Source organism: Coptis chinensis, chromosome 3 (assembly GCF_015680905.1).
Source record: "Coptis chinensis isolate HL-2020 chromosome 3, ASM1568090v1, whole genome shotgun sequence".
NCBI lineage: Eukaryota > Viridiplantae > Streptophyta > Magnoliopsida > Ranunculales > Ranunculaceae > Coptis > Coptis chinensis.
In genome coordinates this window covers 69698875-69723896 of record NC_141458.1, presented here as the reverse complement: position 1 = coordinate 69723896, position 25022 = coordinate 69698875, and the positions used below count along the sequence as shown (strand labels likewise).

At 38.4% G+C, this 25022-nt stretch overlaps 2 protein-coding genes and 2 long non-coding RNA genes across 5 annotated transcripts; all 4 read right to left on the bottom strand.

Moving 5' to 3' along the window:
• Positions 1 to 398: 398 nt before the first annotated feature.
• LOC147510579 (uncharacterized) lies at positions 399 to 1030 on the bottom strand. 2 transcript variants are annotated; one of them, XR_015216816.1, is made up of 3 exons: positions 940 to 1030; positions 764 to 855; positions 399 to 643 (listed from the first exon to the last, which is right to left on the bottom strand). It is a non-coding gene; the product is annotated as an uncharacterized LOC147510579 (long non-coding RNA). The 2 variants fall into 2 exon arrangements; XR_015216815.1 differs by lacking the exon at positions 940 to 1030 and having other exon boundaries at positions 764 to 933.
• Positions 1031 to 1360: 330 nt separating this feature from the next.
• Positions 1361 to 2981, bottom strand: LOC147510578 (uncharacterized). The gene is made up of 3 exons (XM_086598182.1): positions 2949 to 2981; positions 2274 to 2558; positions 1361 to 1969 (listed from the first exon to the last, which is right to left on the bottom strand). Exons 1-3 carry the CDS (start codon positions 2979 to 2981, stop codon positions 1361 to 1363), a joined length of 927 nt encoding a protein of 308 aa, XP_086454308.1.
• Positions 2982 to 3380: 399 nt separating this feature from the next.
• Positions 3381 to 6233, bottom strand: LOC147510577 (uncharacterized). The gene is made up of 5 exons (XM_086598181.1): positions 5896 to 6233; positions 5225 to 5591; positions 4627 to 5048; positions 4155 to 4530; positions 3381 to 4061 (listed from the first exon to the last, which is right to left on the bottom strand). The coding sequence occupies exons 1-5, from the start codon at positions 6231 to 6233 to the stop codon at positions 3381 to 3383; spliced, it is 2184 nt and encodes a 727-aa protein (XP_086454307.1).
• A 15994-nt stretch (positions 6234 to 22227) lies between these two features.
• Positions 22228 to 22784, bottom strand: LOC147510576 (uncharacterized). Its single transcript, XR_015216814.1, has 3 exons — positions 22723 to 22784; positions 22588 to 22646; positions 22228 to 22451 (listed from the first exon to the last, which is right to left on the bottom strand). It is a non-coding gene; the product is annotated as an uncharacterized LOC147510576 (long non-coding RNA).
• Between the last annotated feature and the right edge of the window lie 2238 nt (positions 22785 to 25022).

Genomic DNA, 25022 nt, shown 5'->3' with positions numbered 1-25022 from the left:
AAGGGGATCCGTATAGACCAGATGTGTCTCTGAAAACAACAGCCTTATTTCTACGAGTGTCACCATGGACCCGGTCATTAAAAGCATTTGTAAGAAAACTTGAAATGATATTATCCATATGGTTTTCTCAAAGGACTTAAACCAGTACACGCACCGGTGGGTAGGAAAACCTGGCATTAATGTCTTCAATCTTCTCTGAGTAGCCACTATCTATGATCTCTGAATTTCTGAAAAACCCTACCACATGATTGTTTTTTAAGAAAATGAAAATAAAGAACATATTACAGATTAGACAGTATATACAAGACTATCAAAACAAAGAAAGTGATAAAGGCCCTCATGTACATACAAACATAGCAGTCTCCTCCTACACTTACAAGCTTTCAACAGTAGCCATATTTATTCCAAAATTGGGCATACGCATAACAATGCCACAGCTTCAATGGTTTTCACATAATTAAATATCGCAACTAATTTTAGTCCTAATTGTTTTCACATAATTATTGCACACATAAAAAGCTTTTGCCAGCACATAGTAACAAAGGATGACAAACAGGAGAGAAAAATAGGTTAAGCTTGGCAAGGCATCCGCTGTAGTCTCTGCCTTCAGTTGTTCCAATAACTCCCGTAGAGTAGCAACATACTACAAGAGTCAATGGCATCAGCCATCAATGATAATGGAGTAAGATATTGACCTCCAATTATTATAGAATTAATAAAGATTCACATACATGATTGTACTGAACAACTTTGTATTACTTACATGCATGAGCTTTGCCTCATTCTGTTGATGAGGTGCCACGCTAAGCAACCTTATCAAGTTTATCTCCGTCTTGCTGACTCCCATGACAAAATCTGGAACAATTAACAACTCTTTTTCAGATATCATCTAGAGTCTAAAAAATTTCATTTCTTTAAAAAAAATTCCTTAGACAATACATGGTCTCTTTTGAGGCATATCTTCAAATAGATTAATAAGAATTTGTACGAGTTGAATAAGTAAGAGAAATAAATAAGAGCATGTGCAAATATTATCTAGCAAAAGAAGGAATTGGAGATTCAAAGTGAAATAAAGACAAAAGGCGAATGTTATAGTAAAAGTAAATAGAAACTGACCACGTTGCAGAACACATTGTGAAAGACTCTTGGCATGTGAACAAAAATTGAATATCTATTCAACTGTAGGAAGTAAAGTTTTTAAATGAAGTGAGTGCAAATAGATCGACTTGTTGAATAAGTAAATGTAAATAACCATGAAAATAAAATAAAACTAATAATAAGGAAAAGAAACTACTTATGCACTGACCTGGCAAATACTTAAAACAAGACTTCAGGGTATACGACATTTGTAGTAAGCTTTTCAGCATTTGGAAGTAGAAGAATACTTATGCGGGCTGCGGAAGTGCACCTGGATAATGCCACATACAGATCGAAGATCGATTCCCACAAACTTCACGAATTGTCCTTGTGATTTATTTATAGTCATGTAATAAGCCAAACGGATAGGAAATTGTCTTCTTGTCATATTGAAAGGAAAATCTAAAGAGGATGGTGACAAAGAGATCCTTGGAATAAATACATGGTTACCCGATTTTTCACTTGTAAGAATTATGGCCCAGATAACGTGTGGTTGACATTGCAACACCATCAAGCGAGTCCCATTGCATAACCCATCTCTGGGGGCAATATTGCGCAGCAACATTATTGGACAACCCTCTTTTAGTTTGAGTCGAAATGGTGGCAAACCCATGGGATCAAGTGAGTTTAGGTACTCATTTGGATACTGATTAATATTTCTAGGATTATTTGCTTCTTCTGCCTCATCCAACTTGTCAGCATCTAGAAAAGTCCTAGTTTCTCCTGGGAACATACGTAAAGTTGCTGCATTAATGGCATTGACATCATCATTCCTCGCAGAAAGAATTGTCCGCTCAGTTAAATAGTCAGGGGTGACAGTAAAAGTTTCATCCTAATGAGGATAAGTAGCAGAAATCAGGTCCTGAAGATGTGTGCAATGATGGATCGTTCAGGGTAGCTCAATAACCGCTACAGGATCGTTTCCAACCTGATGACATAAAATGTGAAATAGAATATTATGAGAATTATAATAGAGGAATATTATAAATTAGGACAAGAATGTTTGTACCTTTGTTAAGAACTCTGCAAATAGTAAATTCTTATAAGTGCCACGCTCTAATCTCATGTTCTAGCTATACTAGGGTGAGAACATTGACGTGATTCCAAAGAAAAGTGCATCGCAAGGAAGCACGAACAATTTGCTCTCGGGACCCTCTGGGTATAACTGGTAGGCATTGGCGGAAGTCACCACCAAGAACAACAGTAATTCCCCCGAATGGGTTGTCATTGTCTCGAATATCACGAAGTGTGCGATCAACAGCTTCCAAACAGAACTTGTTTTGCATCGGGACCTCATCCCATATGATTAGGTTAGCTTGTCTGAATAAATCAGCTTGTGGTGAACGCTTGCTGAACCCACATACAGAGTTATCCATAATATCTAATGGGATGCAAAAAGGTTGAGTGAGCAGTCCGACCACCTGCCAATAGTAAAGAAGTTATTCCGGATAAAGCCACCATAATAGCAATGTGTCCTTGAGTACGACACGTAGCAGCAATGGTGTTGTAAACAAAAGTTTTTCCTATGCCGGCTGCTCCATTCAAGAAAAATAGTCGTCCGCTGTTATGAGCTACTGAATCTGTCACTTCACTATATGCAAAGTGTTGCTCAGCATTTAAGTGGATGGCATTGGCGTGTGCCTCTTCATTGTGTGGGTCAAATTGAAATTGCCTTAGCTCCCATATAAGTCTATTCCCAACAATCATCTCCAATTTCTAATTGGGAGCGGCATTGTAGGAAAATGAGCAAGAGTTCTACCACCTGACTCGTAGAGAATATCATTTAGGAGAAATAAGCCATAATCTTGTACCTGGGCATCTGTAGGATGAGGAATGAAGAACATGGTTTAAAGCTTGTATGGGAGGTCATCACAAATGCTTTTGCAAAATTCATTCCATAAGGCTTCATGTTGCACCGGATTGCACTCCGTGAGAATAGTACAGAATAGTCAACGAAGTTGATACCCAGTTTGCATGATTGCAGCCTCTTGTAAACATTGCACCCATTCATTATCGTCTTCAAGAAGTCCACGCATAACACACGTTTCTTTGAAAGTACGAAGCAGAGGACCATTTCCAATTCTCTTTAGATCATTAAAGGATTGTGGACTTTTTACAACAGTTAGAAGTAACTGCAAATAAAACCACTCACCAAAGTTAGGACTTGCAAAGTACATTCTGCCAATAGCAGGTGCTTGAGTCCTTTTTGTCCATCTATGCCACCTTTTACTCCAAACTTAATGTTATGGAAATTCTTGATATCTAAGCCCTCGTGCATCAGGATCTGAAGCACACTGCTCGAAAAATGCAATTAGAATTGACTTTTGTTGCTCAGCCCTTAAGAGAATAGCATCCGTTGATTCATTAGGATTGTAAACCACTCGGTGCATTCCAAGGAGATGAAGTGCTAATCTCATGACAGCCGGCTTCTCTTGGTGAAGAGAAAACCCGAACAACCTCCAAACTGCTTTAGGTGGCCTGATATATCGTGTATCTAAATATTGTTGTATCTCATCCAAGTCATTGAACACCACTGTTGTCCTGTCGTGTCCTTTGAATATGTACTTGAGAATATATTTGACACAACGTATCCCGGCACAAACTTCGACATTAATATGGCAATCGAACATTTTAGAACGATAATGATTGTATGGAACAACATGCCTATTATCAACTTCATCCCCTCTAACATTATATTTCTTGTCAGTGTCACGACAACGGTAGATAGGATATCCAGTCTTATCCATGGTCGTAACATTTTCGAAAGCACGGGGATACTGACTTTTGCAATGCCTATTTACCATACATGGACAACTTGGATTATTTAAGCCACATGACCGATGAACCATACATTTGATAACAGTGTGGAACAATTCAGGTTTAGTATCTGGATCAAGAAATTCAACACAAACAATGCGGTCAACCTGAGCAGGCACACGAATTTTGTCTTGATGTCAAAGATATATAAGGGCGTGCATATGTGGTAGACCACGTTTCTGAAATTCAATTGTGTAAACATGTGCAATAGCAATACCAAGCACACCCTTGTCTCTGATCTCTCTCATTAAGGCTCTTTGCTTTAGTTCAAACACACAGGCTACCACTTTCGGTCGATCAGTAGCAGTTTCGTTCTTCTGCAAAGCCTTAATAACTTCCTCCCAATGCGGGTTCGCAGTCATGGTGAGGAATATATCTGGATGGTTGTTGAACCAAGTTATAGCCATAGAGTCCTGAAATATCTCAAACATATGCCTTGGACTGCCGACGTATGATGCTAGTAGAACTACGCGCCTTCCAACTTGATTTGGATTTAAAGTTTCTACTGGGACATCAGTGAGATTTTGATATAATTCAACACGAAGTACATCTTGCCTAAATTTGTAGTACCGTAATCTGTTTTGTTCAGTGGCAGCCCATGCATCAACTAAGAATTCCTAAAATAGTTTTTTCCCTCGCAAAATAGAAGAATATTCGTTGGGGCACTGAAACAGTAGGTAAGAATAGAAGTCCATCTGTGTGAGGCGGTCAACAGTGGTGGTTGAAGTCGAGGGGTCCGAACGCCTTAGATCTGGTGACCACCCAAGCTCTCCACAAGGAAACATCAACACATATTGCAAAGGTAAGTAAGCTGGATGACATTCACTGATATGAACAAATTCATTTCCCCCTTTAAGATAAATCACAATGTCTCGCATACTGTCCCGCTCACTGCCATCTCCGGATAAAATAACAGCAATTTCATCAGCAGATGGCAAATTGTAGCGGCGTCTGTCAGTGGCCGCACTGTAATGTAAATAAGCATGGATGTTGAGATTTTCTTCATTCCCAATAGAAGCCGATCTAAGAACCTCGTATGCATGGAGGAAAGTGTCAAAGAAACGGTATATTGGAGCATAGTTTCGTGCAAGAACCTAAGAACATCTACATCCAGATTAGGATTCCGAAGTTATCGAATATCCAATGCTGCACTTGGATCATAAATATAGAGCTGAGAGTACATTGCCTATCTGCCTGGATCGGGAATAAGAGCTCATGTTCGGTGTCGTAGTTCTCCATTTATAGTGAAAGGTCGTGGACCTCGACCAACAAAGACACGTTCATCAGCACCTAGACTTGTAAATGCAAATGCCTGATTGTATTGTCTTCTATACTTTTGGAAAGACTTTGACTTGCGATCATCTTCCTCGTACAAAACTTTAAGGGCAGTAGGCAACATCTGCAATGGTGGCATTTTTATTTTCCCTTGCAAACAACAAGTCCCAAACCGAGGATTTGCTAGCAACGATCTACTCAATCGTTTGTCTTTCCAATGAAATGCATGGCAAAAAGGACACTGAACATTCATTTCCCCTAAGGAGTGACGCCCTTGTTCAATTGGACGGTTAAGAACATTAGAAGAAAGTACATCATCTTCATCGTCTGTCATGTCATCATTTCCATCATATTGTTGTTGTCTACATAATAGCGAACGTGTAAGCAAAGTAGACAAAGGTGCAAATATAGTGGTTGTTATATTAACGTGTCAGCAAATTAGACGAAGGTGCAAATAATGATAAATGTTTCGATAAGAACAGGTGTATCCCTTGCATTTTGGTGATGCGATGTTGAAGCACCATTTGATGTTGTTGGCTGTGGTATCGCATGAAGTAATTATGAGGTTGAAGACTTCGGGGCATACGGCTGTTAGGGGAATACATGTAAGAGTTTACTGTAAAAGTCAAGATCATATAGGTAGCAAATAATTGCCTATTTAAATACCTTGCATTTTGATGACCTAGTGCAGAATCAGTCTGAGCATGTGATGGGAGGACATCTGTAAATAGCCATATAGGATTAAGATGTCCCACGACTCGTTTAAGAGATTCAGAGGAAGTGAGTAGCTCAAATCCAGGAATAGGCGTAATAGGGCTATGGTGAGTTGGGCGTCTCACAGCTTCAGGCGGAGTACGTAGATTTGGAGGAAGGATATTTTGTGAGGACCCGGGCAGTCGCTGGAAACCGGGTAAGACTGGTGTGGTAGATTGTGCGAACAAACAACGCGAGTTATTATTTTGTTTAAGTTGTTTTTCTCGTTCCCTTCTAACACGTTGTGCCATCATTCTTTTTGTTAATATCTATAGCAAAGGAACAATAGCTATAAATGTGTTGGAGTAGTGACCACAATATGAAATTTCAAAAATAAAATCAATAAAAAAACGAGACAGAAAGTAAAAGCTCTATAGTAAGACGATAAACACTATAATACAGTTTGGTGTAGAAATAATCGTAGACGATGGTAGAATAAAACACATTGACAAAGCCTACCTGAGCCCTAGACGACGGTTGAAGAGAGGGAGGAATGTCATCCGTTGGGTGCTAAACAATAAAGAAATATAAAATAAGAGGAATGCATCAAAGCAATGATGTATAGATAGTAAGTCATGAGGTGATTGAAGTAAGACCTGGAAGGCATGAGGTGGCTAAAGATTCAGCCTATCTTCAGGGGGAATGTAAATACGTTTTTTTTGGTTTGAAGGTTCCTCAGACGGGTGCATTGGGCGCTTGCCCTTATCCACATTTGGTTGGGTGGGTTGCTTAATAAAGAGAAATCATAAAAGATTAAGTCGATACTAAGCAATACAGAGGAAGGCAAAAAAAGTTAATAATTAGGAGCAATGGACATCGCACAGTACGAAGGGTAGTAAAATTCATAACAAAATAATAGAAAAGTGTGAGAAGTTGAAGTAGTACTCGAAAAGCAGGTGGTGGTTGAAGGGTCAACCTATCTTAGACTGGATCAGAATTATGCTTCTCATGGTTTGAAGGATCCTCACAAGGATTCATGGGGCGCTTGCCCCTGTCCGCCATTTGGGAGGCTGTGAAGGCAAAGGCATGAATATGCCCAGCTTACATCACATAATTCAAATTAAGGTACACAATCAGAGCATCATTCTTACAAGTACTTGGATGTAAGAGTGAAGTCCCAATATACTCGTGGAACTACGGAAGCGAGCTCCAAATATCTAGCTAATACACTGCACAAAACTGTCAAGTTACCGTGAATAATAAAAAGTTAATATTAAAGCTTTAAGGATTTGCATCTAGCAAGTTTTAATACCATGTACCATGACTGGACATAACTATATATATTACAACAGAAACCAAGTTTTATTCCATTAAAAAAATAAGAAAATAACACATACACACATGATAAGAGCCCAAAACTGTAGTTTTAACCTTATAACAGTCATACTTTTAGACCAATTATGTGAGTAATAATTAAGAGTTAACACTGATTACGTGTTTTTATGCATTTCAAGTTTCAAAGTCCATTATATGCAGAAATGTGTCACTTTAGCGAGATAAAGGAGCTAAGGTTGGTTACTAAGGAGTTCTGTGATTAAAGGCCAAGATTCAAGAAGACAAAGCCTTTCTAAAGCCCAGTCAAAAGCTGAAAAGTCGACGCGGGTTCAAACAACACACAAGTCAGCAGAACTTCCGAAAGCCGTATCTTTGGACTCAGACCTCGGAATTGGGCCTACCTTATGTCAAAACGACCGGCTCGGAAAGAGCTTTCCAATGGTTTAAGCCTTGACCCAATCAGAGGAGCAGAAGTGACGAAAAGTCTGTTGAAGCCAACTGCAGCTGAAGAGGCCTTTTTGGACTGAAAGAATTGGGTTTTGGGCCTGATTCTCTGGCCCAAAACATGGCTCCAAGCCCATGCACGATTTTTGGATCTGGACATATAAAAACAAAAGCTTAGCTCTTTGTTAATGGTAGCTAGTTAGACCTAAACAATATAGATAATTCTAGATCTAGTTTCTAGTATTTTAATTAAGTTTTAGTTCCATTTTCAATTCTTGTTTTAGATGAAGTCTTTGAATGATTGTTCTTGATTGATTAGATAAATAAAATAGTTATTTTGTTAATTTTGATTTTGTCATCTCAATTTATAGATCTAGTTTTAATTATTGTTGGTTACCATTTCTTAGTTGTTAATTAGAATTTAATTATTGTTTAATTTAGATTAGTAAATTTCGAATCTTTGATAATATGTTTAGTTTAGATTCATATGGGAATGATTGCGGAATGATTCAAGGCTAAAACCTCCATTAGAGGGGTGATGAAGCCTTGATGAAAACTTAGTGGTATAGTGTAGAAGCATTGTAGAATCTATTCCAATCTAGAAGGTCGTGATTCGCCATGAGAATGGGTGGACGACCTCACATGTTAGTTAGTATTCGGTAGAAATGCCATGAACACTAGGGATTAGAACTCGAATTCTTGCCGTAAGAACGTAAGAATCGAGATACAAGAATCTATACTAGGTTATTAAGTTAGATTCGAGGTGGATTCAATTCCCCTCTAATCCTTCATCTAGATTCAACAACAATCGTATTTCCATAGCATTCGTAGTTAAATTCAAATAATCAATTTTATATTGTATCGTAGTATAACACCCTTCGTAAAGCTCTCATTAGACTTAAAAACGACTAATTAGACTAGAAAACATTCCATGCTAGAGTACTAGGAGTGGAACGAATTTGTTACTCCACTCTATCTCGATAGAATTGAGAGTAGAAACTTTGATAAACATAGGCACATAGATTAGTTTTAGTTTACTTACGTTTTGAGTTTTATCGTTCATTTCGTAGGTAAACTATTCATTTTATGTTTTATCAAATGGCCGGTTGCCATCTTAGTTCACTTTAGCATTGTTTTCATAGTGGAATTAGTCATTTTTAAGTCCCATTAAACCCACCCACCCTTGTTTGATTCATACCGTGGTTATCCGTTTTTGTCGAAAAATTCCGCGACAAAATTACACCGAAGCGACCGCCTTATAAAGAGCACTGCTCTATATAGTCTGGAACACGAAGCCACCCCTCGGACCGAGCGCGACCGCTCTAAGTTATTGGACCACGAGAAGCGACCCACGCTTAAGTCATCGAACAAGGAGCGACCGCTTCTTCTATGCGAAGACTGCGCCCCTAAGCCAAAAATCCCGGATTTCAACAGTTTGTTTCAAACTTCGATTTTTAAGTTTTTCGTGTTCTAACTTGTTATTTACATCGAACACGCTGCATACAAGACGTTATTCATAAGCGAAGCAAGGACGCTTATCGGTATTCCTTTCTTCCATACCTCGATCTCCGTTAGAGGTTCATACTAATATATCAAGATTGTTTGGATTGTTGTCGTGTTTAGACTTAGACTTGCATGAGATTAAGGTCCGGTAGGAGGAAAACACCGAACGTAATTTACCGTCAACGCCAACAAACAAATCTATTGAGTATACCAATCACTACACCTCTAACTACTATTCCACCAACCACACCGACCTGATGGCTGAAGAAAGAGAGAGACCTCTCTCCGACTTTTACAAAGCCTCGAAATGATAGCCCTAAATCTTGCATCGTTCTAGCGGACCCGATTGGGGATTTTGAATCCCCCAAACATATTTAATTTGTTACCCGCTTTCCATGGTTTAGGCCATGAAAAACCTTACCAACACATCGCGTAGGATTGAACAAGTCCTTACAACATTCCATCATCCTACGGTTGGTGCGAACAAATTAAACTCGAGGGTATTTCCCTTCACCTTAGCCGATAAGGCAAATGCGTCTTGGTTAACTCCGCCCAAGCACCTAACTCTGTGGACTCGTGGGCTAAACTTGTTCAAATTATTTATGGAACATTTTTACCCACCCCTAAAGACGGATGAGATGCTTTCCAAGATTCATTTCTTCCGGCGTAACCCCTCATGAATCATTTTCGAGGCTTGGAATCGTTTCACCGATCTGCTTATAGAGTGTCCACACCATAATCTAGCAAAAGACACGTTAGTTCGCGGCCTTTTTCAAAGGACTTCAACATCACCATAAAGAAGTCCTTGACATAATGAATGGGGTAGTTTCCTAAGTAAAGGAGCCTTGGAGGCTTACAAATTTTAGAAGAACAAACTAAACGCAATAACAATTGGAGAGTGATGATATCCCCCGCTCTGCGCTAGTTCTTCTTCTTCAACTTAAGGCCACGCGGTATGTTTGAGATGAAACCCGATCCGAACTTAAAAATTTAATCGAATCTCTAACTAAAAAGGTAGAGGCTATTTCTATTCAACAAAAGCCTATCCTCGTCATGAATGTAAACTCCAACCCATGTAATTTCTGTTTGAGTCCCCGAGCACCACGACTCCTATTGTCCTCGCCTATGAACAACAACAATTAGAGCAAGATAATGTTTGCTCTATTAATAACTATCCTATTCCTAATGCCCTATGGAGACAACATCCCAACTTTAGTTGGCGAAACAATCAACAAGTTACACCTCCGTGGTTTAATAACCAAAATGTTAGGCAAGTAAACAACTATAATCAAGCTCCACCTAGGCAAGGACAGGGGACAAGGTCAAGGAAATTATAATAATTATAACAACCAAAAACTACCACGACAAGGTGTAGCACAAGGTCGAAAATAATTATAATAGTTATAATACCAATAGAGGTATCGTTCCGTTAACAATAGTAACTATCACAACCCACCCATTAATAATCAACGTGAGATAGTTCGATCGCATTCCACTGACTACTACACCTACACAACCCGAATCGTGATCGCCTTTATACAGGTTACCCAACAACTTTTCCAATCAATGACTCAATAAAACCAACAGATCTTACAATCCATAAATCGGGGCATACAACAGTTAGCCCAAGAGAAAGCCCAACCAAAAGGCGTGTTTCGGGACAAGCGATACCAAACCCTAAAACAACAAACACAAAAATTGAGGTAAACGGTAATACTAGTGCGGAAACGACAATAGTAGGTGACCTAAATGCCATCACCACTCTCCGCCTCGGAAGAGTGGTTGATAACAAAGTAACTATGCCTATAGTTACCCCATCAAGATTCCTACACCGGATATCGAACTAGATATCGAAGTAAAACTGAAGACCCTACCAATCGTAGAGGTACCGGTTAAACAACAAACTAAGAAACAGAAGCCAAGGTAACACATCAAGTTGAGCCATACGCTAAATATAGAGCAAAACCACCATTCCCGGGTTAGCCATGCTAACCCGGGGATACAAACTTTGAGGAGATTAGGAACATTTTCAAGAATCTAACGATAAACCTTCCTTTTCTCGAAGCTATTAAAAGCTCCCTAACCACGCTTAAGTTTCTTAAAGAGTTATGCACTACTAGGCGTAAGACCAACATACCTAAAGACGCTTTTTTAACCGAACAATTCCCAACTTTATCCGAAAATAATGGAATCGTTAAATATAAGGACCCCGGTCGCCCCATCAGAAAATGCACCTTAGGAGATTCCCACACGACGACCACCGCTTTATTAGACACGGGCGAAAAGCTAACTTACTCCCCGTGATATTACTTGTATAAACAAATAGGTCTACGTGAAATGCAACCTACAAAAATAACGCGTTGCAATTAGCGGACGGGTTAATTAAGTATCCTAAGGGTGTAGTGAAAAACGTGCTTGTTAAAGTTCAGGATTTTACTATCCCGCTGATTTTGTTATCCTCGATACGTAAGTCGCCAACGACTCAGACCGATCATCTTAGGGCTTTCTTCTTAGCAACCGCCAACGACTTATAAATTGCCGCGATGGTAAGATGTCCTTATCTTTTGCCATCTTACGGTTGAGGTAAATGTTTTAAAATGATGAAACAATTACCGATTCGGCTATAGATGGGGAGGTTAGCATGATCGAGAGCTTAGCTCAAGATTATTTTAACAACACGTTTCAAAAAAACAATATGTACAAATTCCTTTCTTTTGGAATTTCAGATTTTGTAAATGACTCCTACTTAGAGGAAGTCAACACCATCCTTGAGTCCACACCAATTGTAGATCCTTCGGTTGTTCCATTATATTGAGTATGAAGACTTGCTACCTACGCAAGTATTCATTATGCAAAATGAGGACCCCGATTTAAACATCTATTGATTTTCCTTCCACCCCATTTTTAAACCCTTCCACCAGAGTTAAAATATATTCAACTTGATCCGGATGGTAGTCATCCGGTAATTATATCTTCTCTATTATCCGGTGATTAGGGAACATCGGTCTGCGATTGGTTGGTCACTAGCCGACATTAAGGGAATTAACCCTAATATTTGCACTCATCGTATCCATTTGGAGGATAACGCTAAGACTTCTCGCGACCTCGGCCGCTTTGAACCCGACCATGAAAGAGGTGGTTAGGGAAGAAGTCTTACGATTACTTTCGATCTGGGTATCATATACCCAATCTCGATAATGAATGGGTAAGCCCCATTCATGTACTTCCTAAGAAATCGGGAGTTACCATGGTACGTAACGGGAAGGGTGACTATGTTGTCACACAAGGTCCTATGAAATGGAGGATATGTATTGATTACAGATGGTTAAATGCTATGACACGAAAGGATCATTTTCCTTACCTTTTATAGATCAAATTCTCGAACGCCTAGTGGTCATGCTTTTATTGTTTTCCGGATGGCTACTCGGGCTATTTTCAGATTATTATTGATATTGATAACCAAGAAAAGACTACCTTCACATGTCCCTTTGGAACGTATGCCTATAAAACGAATGCCTTTTGGCCTTTGTAATGCTCCCCGAACCTTCCAAATGTATGCTTCATATATTTAGTGACATGGTAGAGCTTTATAGAAGTTTTCATGGATGATTTTTCTATCTATGGAGACTCCTTCACGATCGTTTGTCTAACCCGTCTAAGGTTTTGACAATCGTGTGAAGAAAAGAGCCTCGCTTTTAAACCGGGAAAAGTGTAATTTCATGGTGAAAAAGGGCATAGTACTAGGTCACATCAGATCTAGTGATGGCATCGAAGTGGATAAAGCCAAACTAGATAATGATAGCGAATTCTACTTAAACCAATTTAACCGTTCTGCGGATATTAGAGCCTTTCTAGGCCATGCGGTTTTATAGGCGGTTTATTAAAGACTTCTCGAAAATAGCTAGGCCTTTAACTAATCTGGTTTTGAAAGATGCAATCTTTGATTTTAATTTTAACTGTATGCAAGCTTTTGAAACTTTAAAAGTCGCCTCTAACCATCGCACCCATTATACTGACCTCCGATTGGTCTAAACCTTTCGAACTCATGTGTGATGCTAGTGACTATGTAGTTGGTGCGCTTTGGACAAAACTAGATAATAAGTCCACATTATTTATTATGCTAGTAAAACATTAAACGATGCTCAACGGAATTATTCAACTACCGAAAAAGAATTCTTAGCCGTCATTTATGCTTTAGATAAGTTTCGTCCCTTATTTGGTTGGTTCTAAAACCTTAGTTTACACGGACCATGCAGCCACTTAAGTACCTTCTTGCGAAGAAGGATGCTAAGCGAGATTAATCCGATGGATCCTTCTCCCCGCAAGAGTTCACATTAGAAATAAAGGACAAAAAGAGGGTCGAAAACGTAGTTCTTGACCACTTATCTAGACTCACAAAACGACGATCGGTGATTCTCGAGTCCATACCGGACTCTTTTCTTGATGAGCATCGTATGCCATTTTTTCAAAGACCATGGTATCTTGACATTGTAAATTATTTAGCGGCTGATGTTATGCCTTATAATTGGTCAAGAAATGAACGTAAGAAGTTTTTGGCCGAGTTAAGTTATACTCACTGGGATGAGCCCTACCTTTTTAAGTATTGTGCGGATCAGATTATTAGATCGTTGTATTCCCCATTGGGAATATAATGAAGTTCTATCGTTCGCCATGACAAAGAGTGTGGTGGCCATTTTAGTGGGATGAAAACAGCCGCTAAAGTTCTTCAATGTGGTTTTATTGGCCTACCCTTTTTAAGGATGCCCAAGTGCATTGCAAGGCGTGTATTCGTTGCAACAACTTGGGCTTATCCACGCGTAATATGATGCCATTAAATCCAATCTTGATAGTAGAAATTTTTGACGTTTGGGGCATTGATTTCATGGGTCCTTTCGGTTTCCCACGGTTTCATTTATATTCTAGTTGCCGTGGACTACGGTCTAAAATGGATAGAGGCCCTAGCTTGCCGTAGCAATGACCATAAGACCGTTGTATTTTTATTAAAGAATATATTTTCTGTCGGTTTGGCATTCCAAAAGCCATCATTAGTGATGGTGGAACACATTTTTGCACCGAGTTGTTGCATCCCTAGTGAAAAAGTATGGAGTTACACACAAAGTAGCAACTCCTTATCATCCACAAACTAGCGGACAAGTAGAAGTTTCTAATAGGGAAATCAAAAAGATTTTAGAAACAATCAGTAAACCCCGATAGGAAAGATCGGGTCAAAGCGCCTATCGGATGCCTTATGGGCGATAGAACTGCTTTCAAAACTCCTATAGGTATGTCTCCCTTTAGACTTGTATTTGGGAAACCATGTCATTTGCCCGTTGAATTAGAGCACCATGCTCGCGGGCTATAAAAAGCCTTAACTTCAATATTGATGAGGTAGGTGTCAAACGCAAGTTGCAATTGAATGAGCTTGAAGAAATCCGTGAGCGATTCTTACGATCTCGCAAAAAGGATTATAAAGCTAATATGAAACGCGGTTCATGATAAGCAAATCTTAGCGCAAAGAGTTTGTAGTCGGTCAAAAGGTCTTGCTTTACAACTCCCGCCTACATATTTTCCCGGAAAACTAAAACCCGTTGGTCTAGCCCTTTTTTCTTCTTATCAAGTCACCCTTTACGGGGCAATCACCTTGGTAAATCCAAATGACAACAGTACCTTTCAAGTTAATGGTCAACGGTTAAAACATTTTCACGAACTTCGCGTCCCGATGTAGAGGGAAGTCCTTTTACAGGACCCTCGCCTATGAGGATCGACCTTGTCATTTGGTGTACTTTCTTTCACCCCATATAGTGGTAAGTGCACCATTCAGGTAACCGGGCCCTCCCTATGGAGTGTGTGGCTGTAAGTACCGGATCCTAAGTCCACGTTTCACATAATTCACGTTTTCCACTTTTGCATGTTTCCTCGGTTTTTGAGTCATGTTCCTCTATGGGGTGAATTATGTATTTATTGTTTTTCGTGTTTCTTATAATAAACTAATAAAAAATATAAAAAATAAAAATAAAATAAAAATTCTAAAATCATAGAAATAGCAATCCAACAAGTCTTGGGAATCTGACTTTAAACGACCCACGTTTTAAACAAATTTTGTGTTTAAAAATTTGTTTGGGGGTGGGTAGTCGATCTTTCCATCTGGATTGCTCAAACTTTCCATTTGTATTGCTTAGGCCCATTACTTGTAGTTCAATTGGGTTGACGTAATCTAAACTTAGATTTCCTTCGTTCGCATAACTTACGTCACACACGCATTTCGAGGCATTCTTCCACCCTCTTATACGTCACCCATGGTTGGAATTGAATGTTTTATGGATCATTGGATTGGAAATTCTCTACTGATCATTTCCATAACTCATTCGCCAAAATCGGGCCAGTAACGAAGCGGCAAATTGAATCGGAAATTGCGCGAAAAATCGGAAAATTTCAGAATTTACATTGGGCTTGGGCCCAAACCGCACGCACGACTGTGCGTCTCCTTCCTTCCCAAACCGCACGCACAGTGTTTCCCTTTCAATCCCGCCGGTTACAAGTTAAATAAACTTTGAAAACCAAAATTTAAAAAAATATATATATATATATACATATATATATACATATATATATATATATATATATAGAGAGAGAGAGAGAGAGAGAGAGAGAGAGAGAGAGAGAGAGGGAAACCTAACTACACCCACACCAAGATAATCAAAGCCAACTTAAATCTTCTCTAAACCATTACCACCACCACCCCAACTCGAAAAAAACAGCCACCCGGTTCAAGTAACCACCGCCACCACCGTGTTTTTTAGTAGTTTTTCTTCACACTCGCCTCCCCATAGTCTACAAAACCATTTTTGTCTAAGAAACTTCAATGGCTTCTGACGTAGAATTTTTGCCGAGCAGCACGTTTGTTTCCGACGGTTTCCACGCCATTTTACTGACGGAGATGATTAAGAGGCATTGAACGGACTGTGGTACTTTCGACGAGGAGTTCTATCACTATGATTTGGTAGAACAGCTTTTATAAAAAGCGAGAATTGGAGGGGATAGGATTTTCATAAAGGTAGCGGGGCGAGGAGGAGGGAAGTAACGGCAGTTGTTGGCCGAACTGTTAGGAATTTCACTTGAAAGCAACACAGTAACGACAATTCGAGAATCCCAAGATCTTTGGAGTTCCCGCTTTGATGAAGGATACTATCCCGGAGGGTGAATACAATCGACATCTCATTCATTCCCGCCACCACCACGAACCAATCAATCAACTGGTCAGTAGCTTCGGTGGATTGGTAGGAACGTCCTCGGGAAAGACAAAGTCAGTGATATCGGCCTGCAATGTCTGCACGTTCTCTAGATTTTGCAAACAAATAAGTATAATTTCTGCATCATTGATTTAATGTTTAATGTGATTCGAGGAGTGGGGAAGAGCTTGGCGCCTCTTCCCGTATTGATCACTAAGATCATGCTCTCCTTTAGAGCTATCGCAAGATCTGCTCCTATTAAGATCAAATTGCATTCTAATGCAAGTATCTATATGGATTGCATCCAAGAGACTTGGCCGTTGTCTGAAGAAAAAATGGTTGAGTCGGACGATGAAAGGGAGGATATGACATGTCTGGATGAAGATGCATTAGATAATTGTAATTCTAATTTAGAACGCATACAAGTGCTGCAAACTGCCTTGCGGTGCGTTTATGGTATTTGTGAAAATATCCGAGATAGACAGATTGTATTTCAAAAGAAGCAAGGGAACCTTCAGACGAGATTTGAAATGCTCGAAGGAGTTCTGGACGATATCTTGTCTAACATGGAGACTATCCACCAAAGATCAACAAACCCGGTTATGCGATTTTCGATGCTTGAGATGGAAGCCCAGCGCTTGTTCCGAATAGAGATGCTACGATGCATGCCACCCGTGGAGGACTCTGTTTCAGCCGAGTCCGACAGGCATGAGCGTCGTCGCCAAAGGACAGATGGTTCAAGCCAATCTCCATCTCAGGGTCCATCATCATCACAGAATTAGGTGTTCACCATCAGTTGTGTTCGATGTTATTTCATAATTTTGTTTTATTAGTTGGATTTTAATTCAGTAGTTAAATTTAAATAGTAATGTGTTTATTTAATGTTGTTTAGATTTAAATTTTATTTTTAATATAATTGGTTATTTTCGAGTACTGCTTGTTTTATCATTAATCCCACCTTCCCGACTTGTTTGGGGGTGGAAATATTTATACCGAGCATAAGCCGTTATATGATCATCTGCTGTAAAGTTGTATTGGAGGAAAGGTTGATAATTTGGCCGATATCGGTATATCTATGATTTGTGTGGTGGTAGCATGAAATCTAGGAGAGTTTAGAAGTTACTATTCTAAATCAAGTATGAAAGATACCAGGATTTATAGAAAATCATGGAAATGGTTTGTTTCCGTTTTCGGGTTTTGAATTTTTCTATTTCCGGAAATTGCCTTCAAACAAATTGGGAACTTGCCGATTCGTTTTGGTAGCTCAGAACCTATTTAAACTCCCTTCTTTCTACACTAACAAACCACACTACACCCCACCATCATCCCGGACCTTCCACTCCAAGTTTTTCTTTCTTTTTGCTCTAAACTCCGGTTTCAGCACTTACGAGCGCGCCTGCGCCCTCTACATTTTCACAAAATTTTGTCAAAGCGCGATCTGCGCCCTCCTTGAGCGCGACCCGCGCCCAAAACACTGTAATTCTAAAACCCACGAGCGCGACCGCGCCCTATGTGAGCGCACCAGCCTTCGCTAACGCTAACGGAAATTCCAATTTTCGGAGGGTCGATCCGTGATTTTTGAACTGTTCAAAGAGTTGTTGTGATGACATCTCCTATAGTCATACCTGAACAGTCCTTTCAAGATGTGTTGGGCACCGGTGACCTATGGACATTGGTTCCCACGCTAGGATCCCGCAATTAGGATGGCGTCATCTACCGTAAGTGATGACGATTCATATTCACCACAAATTCTTCGCTTATTTCTACGACCATGTTAAATTCTATTGTAATCGGGATGGAGAACATGAAATTCTCTCGTCAGAGTCGAAGACCACGACACATCAATTCGATAAAATGTGGTCGCTTTAGTTTCGGATTACCAATACCGATCCCGTTCACACATAGGCATATATGACCGATAATGCATATCTTTATGATTATACATATTTCCATGAGTATTATGGGGAGGGGTATTTCGAGTAATGGACCGGGGGCTATAAACATTGCCCTTGGTAGCCTTTCCCTAAACGTAGGCACCACCATGTTATTCATCCCGATGAATATTTTGGGGAATGGCGTTCATTTCGCAAAATCAAGATCGCTGGTGACATTTTCCTCGCTTTAGTTGAGAGACGTCGCCGATATGACATTCCCCGAGTATTAGTCGCTAGTCTTAAGAGAGCCCAAACCATGAGGCATAAGTATCTTCTTATGCCTGTTTTGGTTAGCCGCATCATGCGTAGTTGTTTACCTGTATTCTGTGAACAATTCCCAGATTGGAAAAGGGTTGAAGTCATGAGACCCACCAATTGGGTGGTTCGCTCGTTGTGAATAATGACTTGGCCGGGATGGCAGGTGAAGCCTCATTTGGTCGCCCCGTGCATCCCATCAGACATGATAACACTTAACAGGTTAGCATTAGTAGATGATAAATGGCGGCAAGCTTGGCAAATTATAATGGACTGGCAGGATGCGAAGGAACCTCGTCTTACCAACGAGGAAGAGGATGTTTAAGCGGGAGATAAGGTAAGTTATTAGCTTTATTAGTGTCTGCTTATGTCCCAAGCAATTTAATTCTGTTAACCCCATAATGAGTGGAACTCTTATAGAGTTGCGTCAGTTTTTATTTCCTATATTAGTATGTTCGAACCTTGTTTTGCGATGTTCCGAAATTTCACGCGCGTTCCATGGTATTTTTCTACCCTCTTTATTTAAATGCTTTGAGGACAAAGCATGCTTCTTGTTTGGGGGGGGGCATAGAAACACATGTAATTAAGGCATCTGTTAGGATATAGATATGTATAATATGCATTTGTCTCAAGTTAATAAAAAAAATTTAAAAAAAAAAATATAAATAAATAAGTTTATGCTATACACTTAGGAATATTGGTATTGTTTTCTTTCTCTATGCTCTCAACAATCTAGAAGTCTCACGTAGCTTTTGCATCAGAATAATTGTTAGAAACTTAGGCTAATATGTAGGTAATAATCTTTGCATCTATCTATAAATATATTACATGAGTATCTATGATTGTTAGCGATGAAGTTTCAAATCTAGGCTAGAGTACTTATTCTACAAATCCTGTAAGAATATAGCCTAAAGCCTATATGAGCGAAACATTTGAGAAATGACACAAGGGAGAAGTAAAATCCGGATAGAGAAATCACACGTCCACTTGTTTGATCACTAAACCATATCCTAAGCGAGAATTTAGGCCCTCTTTGGATCGATATAGCCGGAAATTCAAACCTATGAATTATTTTTCCGCTTAGTCGCCCTAAAGCCTTCCTTTAGCCTTCCATAAACCACAATTCCTTTTACCCCGTTACAAAAAAAAAAAAAAACTTACCCAATATAGAATAAGTCTGAGAATAGAATGAGTGAAGAAAGAAGAAGAGAAAAACCTGTGTAAACATAAATTAGTAGTTGCTTCAGAAAAAGAAAAGAAGTTTCCATCCAAGAAAAAGAAAAAAAAATAGAAATAAATAAAAACTCCAAAAAATAGAATAAAAGGGAGTCAAAAGCCAAAGAAAAGAAAAAGAAAAATATGGTTAAGGATGGAAACAAAGTATAGAAGCAAAAGAAAATAACAAGGTTTTCTCTAAGTTATATAATATGAAGACTCTATTATCTCAGACTTGTCCTTTTGAATATCCATTTCCTTCCTTCTTAAACCATCTCCTAATCCCCGCAACACCTAATAAAGACCTCTAGCTCAATTAGGATTAGGTTAGTGTGATAGTAAGTGGCAGATGTGTTTGATCGACTCCAGCTTCCTTGTTTGTCATTGAGATTGTAAGGTAAAGTGTGCCCACCTTGTTAATCGGAGTAGCGAAACTTGAGCGGAAAAATCAGAGTGGTTTTTGTCTTGACATTTATGTGAGGACCTACTTAAGGACGCTATTTCGAGTTTTCATAAACGAACCTGCTAGGCATTTCATAGTATTACTCGTAGTATTTATATTTGTATCATAGATGATTGATTATTATGCATGTATTAGCTTAAGGTTTTGACTTAGTTATTCTTATTCAATTGCTAGTGAGATGTATAGATAGTTGGGACATAAATGAGGAAACAATAGTTTTATTTCTTAGTCGTTGTAGTATAGTTGAAGTTTGTGAGTACCTTCATTGGAAAACTCTCACGAGGCTATAACTCGTCCACTAGGGAATTCCTAGTGGTTTAAGGCCTTGTTGCATATGGTCAATGCAATCGCACTCAGCGAAACGAGAGTAGATAGAACTCCATTTTTGGTCACTTATTCTAATTTCTCATCTTTGCTTAAGGACAAGCAAAATGCTGTTTGGGGGTGGTTTGATAAGAGCCCAAAACTGTAGTTTTAACCCTATAACAGTCATACTTTTAGACCAATTATGTGAGTAATAATTAAGAGTTAACACTGATTACGTGTTTTTATGCATTTCAGGTTTCAAAGTCCATTATGTGTAGAAATGTGCCACTTTAGCGAGATAAAGGAGCTAAGGTCGATTACTAAGGAGTTCCATGATTAAAGGCCAAGATTCAAGAAGACAAAGCCTTTCTAAGGCCCGGTCAAAAGTTGAAAAGTAGACGCGGGATGAAACAGCACACAAGTCTGCAGAACTTTCGAAAGCCGTATCTTTGGACTCAAACCTCGGAATTGGGCCTACCTTATGTCAAAACGACCGGCTCGGAAAGATCTTACCAATGGTCTAAGTCTTGACCCAATCAGAGGAGCAGAAGTGGACGAAAAGTCTGTTGAAACCAACTGCAGCTGAAGAGGCCTTTTTGGACTGAAAGAATTGGGTTTTGGGCCTGATTCTCTGGCCCAAAACATGGCTCCAAGCCCATGCACGATTTTTGGATCTAGACAAATAAAAACAAAAGCTTAGCTCTTTGTTAATGGTAGCTAGTTAGACTTAAACAATATAGATAATTCTAGATCTAGTTTCCAGTATTTTAATTAAGTTTTAGTTCCATTTTCAATTCTTGTTTTAGATTAAGTCTTTAAATGATTGTTCTTGATTGATTAGATAAATAAAATAGTTATTTTGTTAATTTCGATTTTGTCATCTCAATTTATAGATCTAGTTTTAATTATTGTTGGTTACCATTTCTTAGTTGTTAATTAGAATTTAATTATTGTTTAATTTAGATTAGTAAATTTCGAATCTTTGATAATATGTTTAGTTTAGATTCATATGGGAATGATTGCGGAATGATTCAAGGCTAAAACCTCCATTAGAGGGGTTGATGAAGCCTTGATGAAAACTTAGTGGTATAGTGTAGAAACATTGTAGAATCTATTCCAATCTAGAAGGTCGTGATTCGCCATGAGAATGGGTGGACGACCTCACATGCTAGTTAGTATTCGGTAGAAATGCCATGAACACTAGGGATTATAACTCGAATTCTTGCCGTAAGAATGTAAGAATCGAGATACAAGAATCTATACTAGGTTATTAAGTTGAATTCGAGGTGGATTCAATTCCCCTCTAATCCTTTATCTAGATTCAACAACAATCGTATTTCCATAGCATTCGTAGTTAAATTCAAATAATCAATTTTATATTGTATCGTAGTATAACACCCTTCGTAAAGCTCTCATTAGGCTTAAGACCGACTAATTAGATTAGAAAACATTCCATGCTAGAGCACTAGGAGTGGAACGAATTTGTTACTCCACTCTATTTCGATAGATTCGAGAGTAGAAACTTTGAAAAACATAGGCATATAGATTAGTTTTAGTTTACTTACGTTTTGAGTTTTATCGTTCATTTCGTAGGTAAACTATTCATTTTATGTTATTATCAACACACCCCAAGAGAACCAGCTGTGGCCCAAATTAGAGTTAAACAGAACTTACGGCATGTATGGGTGAGGATTCACGCTGTTGAAAGGCACTGTTGTCAGCAGGACTTGGTATGGCATCAGAACACAATAAAATATACAAAAAAGTAAAATATCCTCAAAAACCTTTTCTGTTATAGTGCTTCCTGTCTTTGCAAAATCATGCACTTCAAATTCTTCAAAGAACCTGCAAAGAATATAAAGAAGAACAATATCATACATTTTATTAGATATTTGTAACCATCTCATAACAAATATGATATACCATTAAGCATAAAGCACCACAAGATTCTATAAATTCACAACATCCAAAAAAGACCCACCTTACAACTTCTTCCTTGGGCAAGTTAGTAAAGAAAAGTCTAAGATTTCCCCGCAAAAGCTGAAAAACAAAATCAAGAAACAACCATTAGAAAAAATAAAATATAACTTTATAAAAGACAATAATGCATACAAACCTTGGAGACTTTATAAAGCCCAGGCCTAACACTTGCATAACTTTATTTGACCCAAGAAAAAACCTGTCGAAAAACATTATGTTAAATCAATGTTAAAGTAGTAAATAGAGTTGTAATTCTTCTAAAATTCCAATTGTAAAGTAGCAACGGTGGACATTTGAATGTGCTTCTAAAATTTTCAGAGGAAAAAGAGAAGGATATACTCGATTGGAATTAGGACTTGAATTCATTACTTCCATCTTTCAGTTTCTACCTCTTAAGTTGTAGAGACTAGTAATGGTAAAGGAATAAGAAAGCAAACTAATGAGAGGACTTGACTAAAAATACGGAATGTTGGCCACTTTTCTTCCAAAGTTGCTTTACTAAGAGTCCGCACTCCTTCAAGTTCAGAATACAGAAAACCACACACAGACACACATTATAACCTCAAAAAAAAAATAAAAAAAAAAATAAAAACTTACAAGCTTGGCCCATCTTCGTCGTGGCCAACAATCAGAAGAGAGACTCTAAAAGGTCGAGACTGCATAGAACAGAAAACTTACACATGAGAAAGGCTTACAAATGGAGCTGATCATTAATAGTGGTATTGACAAAAGAAATTGTTAGAAATTAAAACACAGATGAGAAAAGGTTCCAACCATGGATTCTTCCTCGCCTTTACATATAGCTGAAAAGATTACCTGCTAGATTTGAGTTGTGAACTTGAGATTCCTCATGTTTTCATAAGTGAAGACATAAATAGAGTTGTAATTCTTCTAATTCGGATGATTTTAAAGGTAATGTTTTAAAATTAAATTCGGATGATTTTGAAGAGAGCGAGAAGAGAGAGAGACGATCGGGAGAGTTAGATTAGATTAAATCCAACGAGATCGGATGTTGCTATGTAAATCAGTATACGGGCCTTTATCTCTTAGATGATCCACGTCATAATCTGAGAGAACAAATTTAGAGCGTGGGCTCTACACTGCTTTGTATTACTAGCCAATTAGCCCGCCTGCAGCCGGGCATGCTACATTGATAGTTCACGATGAACTTATTTTACTTTTATCAAGCGTACTATTAACAACTATAATACAATATTACTCATTACCTGCATTACCTACCATCTACCATTGGCAGAGTATTGAGTGACCTGCCTCCACTGAAATATAATTGATGCATCAGTAGCATAAAAAATTAATAGCTGGCCTGCCACATGAAATTAATTTTCCTTTGTACTAATTCTTTTGAGGAGTAAGTATAATGATTTTTTCAAGGAGTAGTAAGTATAAACAAATTGATCAATAGCTTGTCAATAACCAATCCATATGGTCATTTCAATCTAAATTGCGGAGTTTCATGAAATTCTAGCTTACGAACCATCCAATTGTGAATTACCATAATTAACCAATAATAATTAATACCCTACGAACCATAATATTCTCAATCTCACAAAGAGTATCATTCTTTATCTGGTCTTCACTCAGTTATAGACTTTGGTTGTGGTTGGTTTTTCTGTAACGAAATAAAATATCTTCACCAAGGCTTTTCGATGATTTTCAAAAAGTATTTCTAGAGATATAACCTCACACAGCAAGATTAAAGTGACAAAAAGTTATCTTAAAGAAGCTGGATTTGCCCACTCGCTGGCTTGCTTCATAACATCGTTGTGAGTACAACTCACCTTTTCAATGAGAGAGAAATAACATGATTTCACATCTTCCAGATCAATTTACTTTGCTCTTTCTATAAAAGTTATATTTGCTGTTAAATAAATAACGTATTAGTAACAATTTATCGGACAACACATTACAGTAATGAGAGACAAAGTTGGATGATAACTTTTACTCATATAAACTGGTCCCATCGACAGTCACCATTTGGTTTCTAATCTATGTATAGCTACTCGGTCTAGGAGCACATAGTGATGAGTCCTAGTCATTGGAATTAATCGGGGAATAATGAGGATCTAATTGAAAATAAGAAAAATATAATAACCGTATATAAGAATAACAACTTAACAACGGACGCTATTGTTGAGTTAATGAAATGCTCCATTAAAAAGTAAAAACGTATAAGCAAGTCCAGGAAATGTATAATTGTATAAATGCAGCTTGAGACAACCATGAATGAACATTAGATCAACTCTATTTTGAATGTATGAGAATGAAGTAAGCTAATACCACATTACATGAATATACTAAGGGAAAAAAAGAAATGTATCTAGCTAGAGTTTGTTAACCATGATTTGATCTTTTGTCCAGTCCTCATCAAGTATGGTGTACAAATTAAATATTAAGTTCCCCATATCCTTTGTAAGA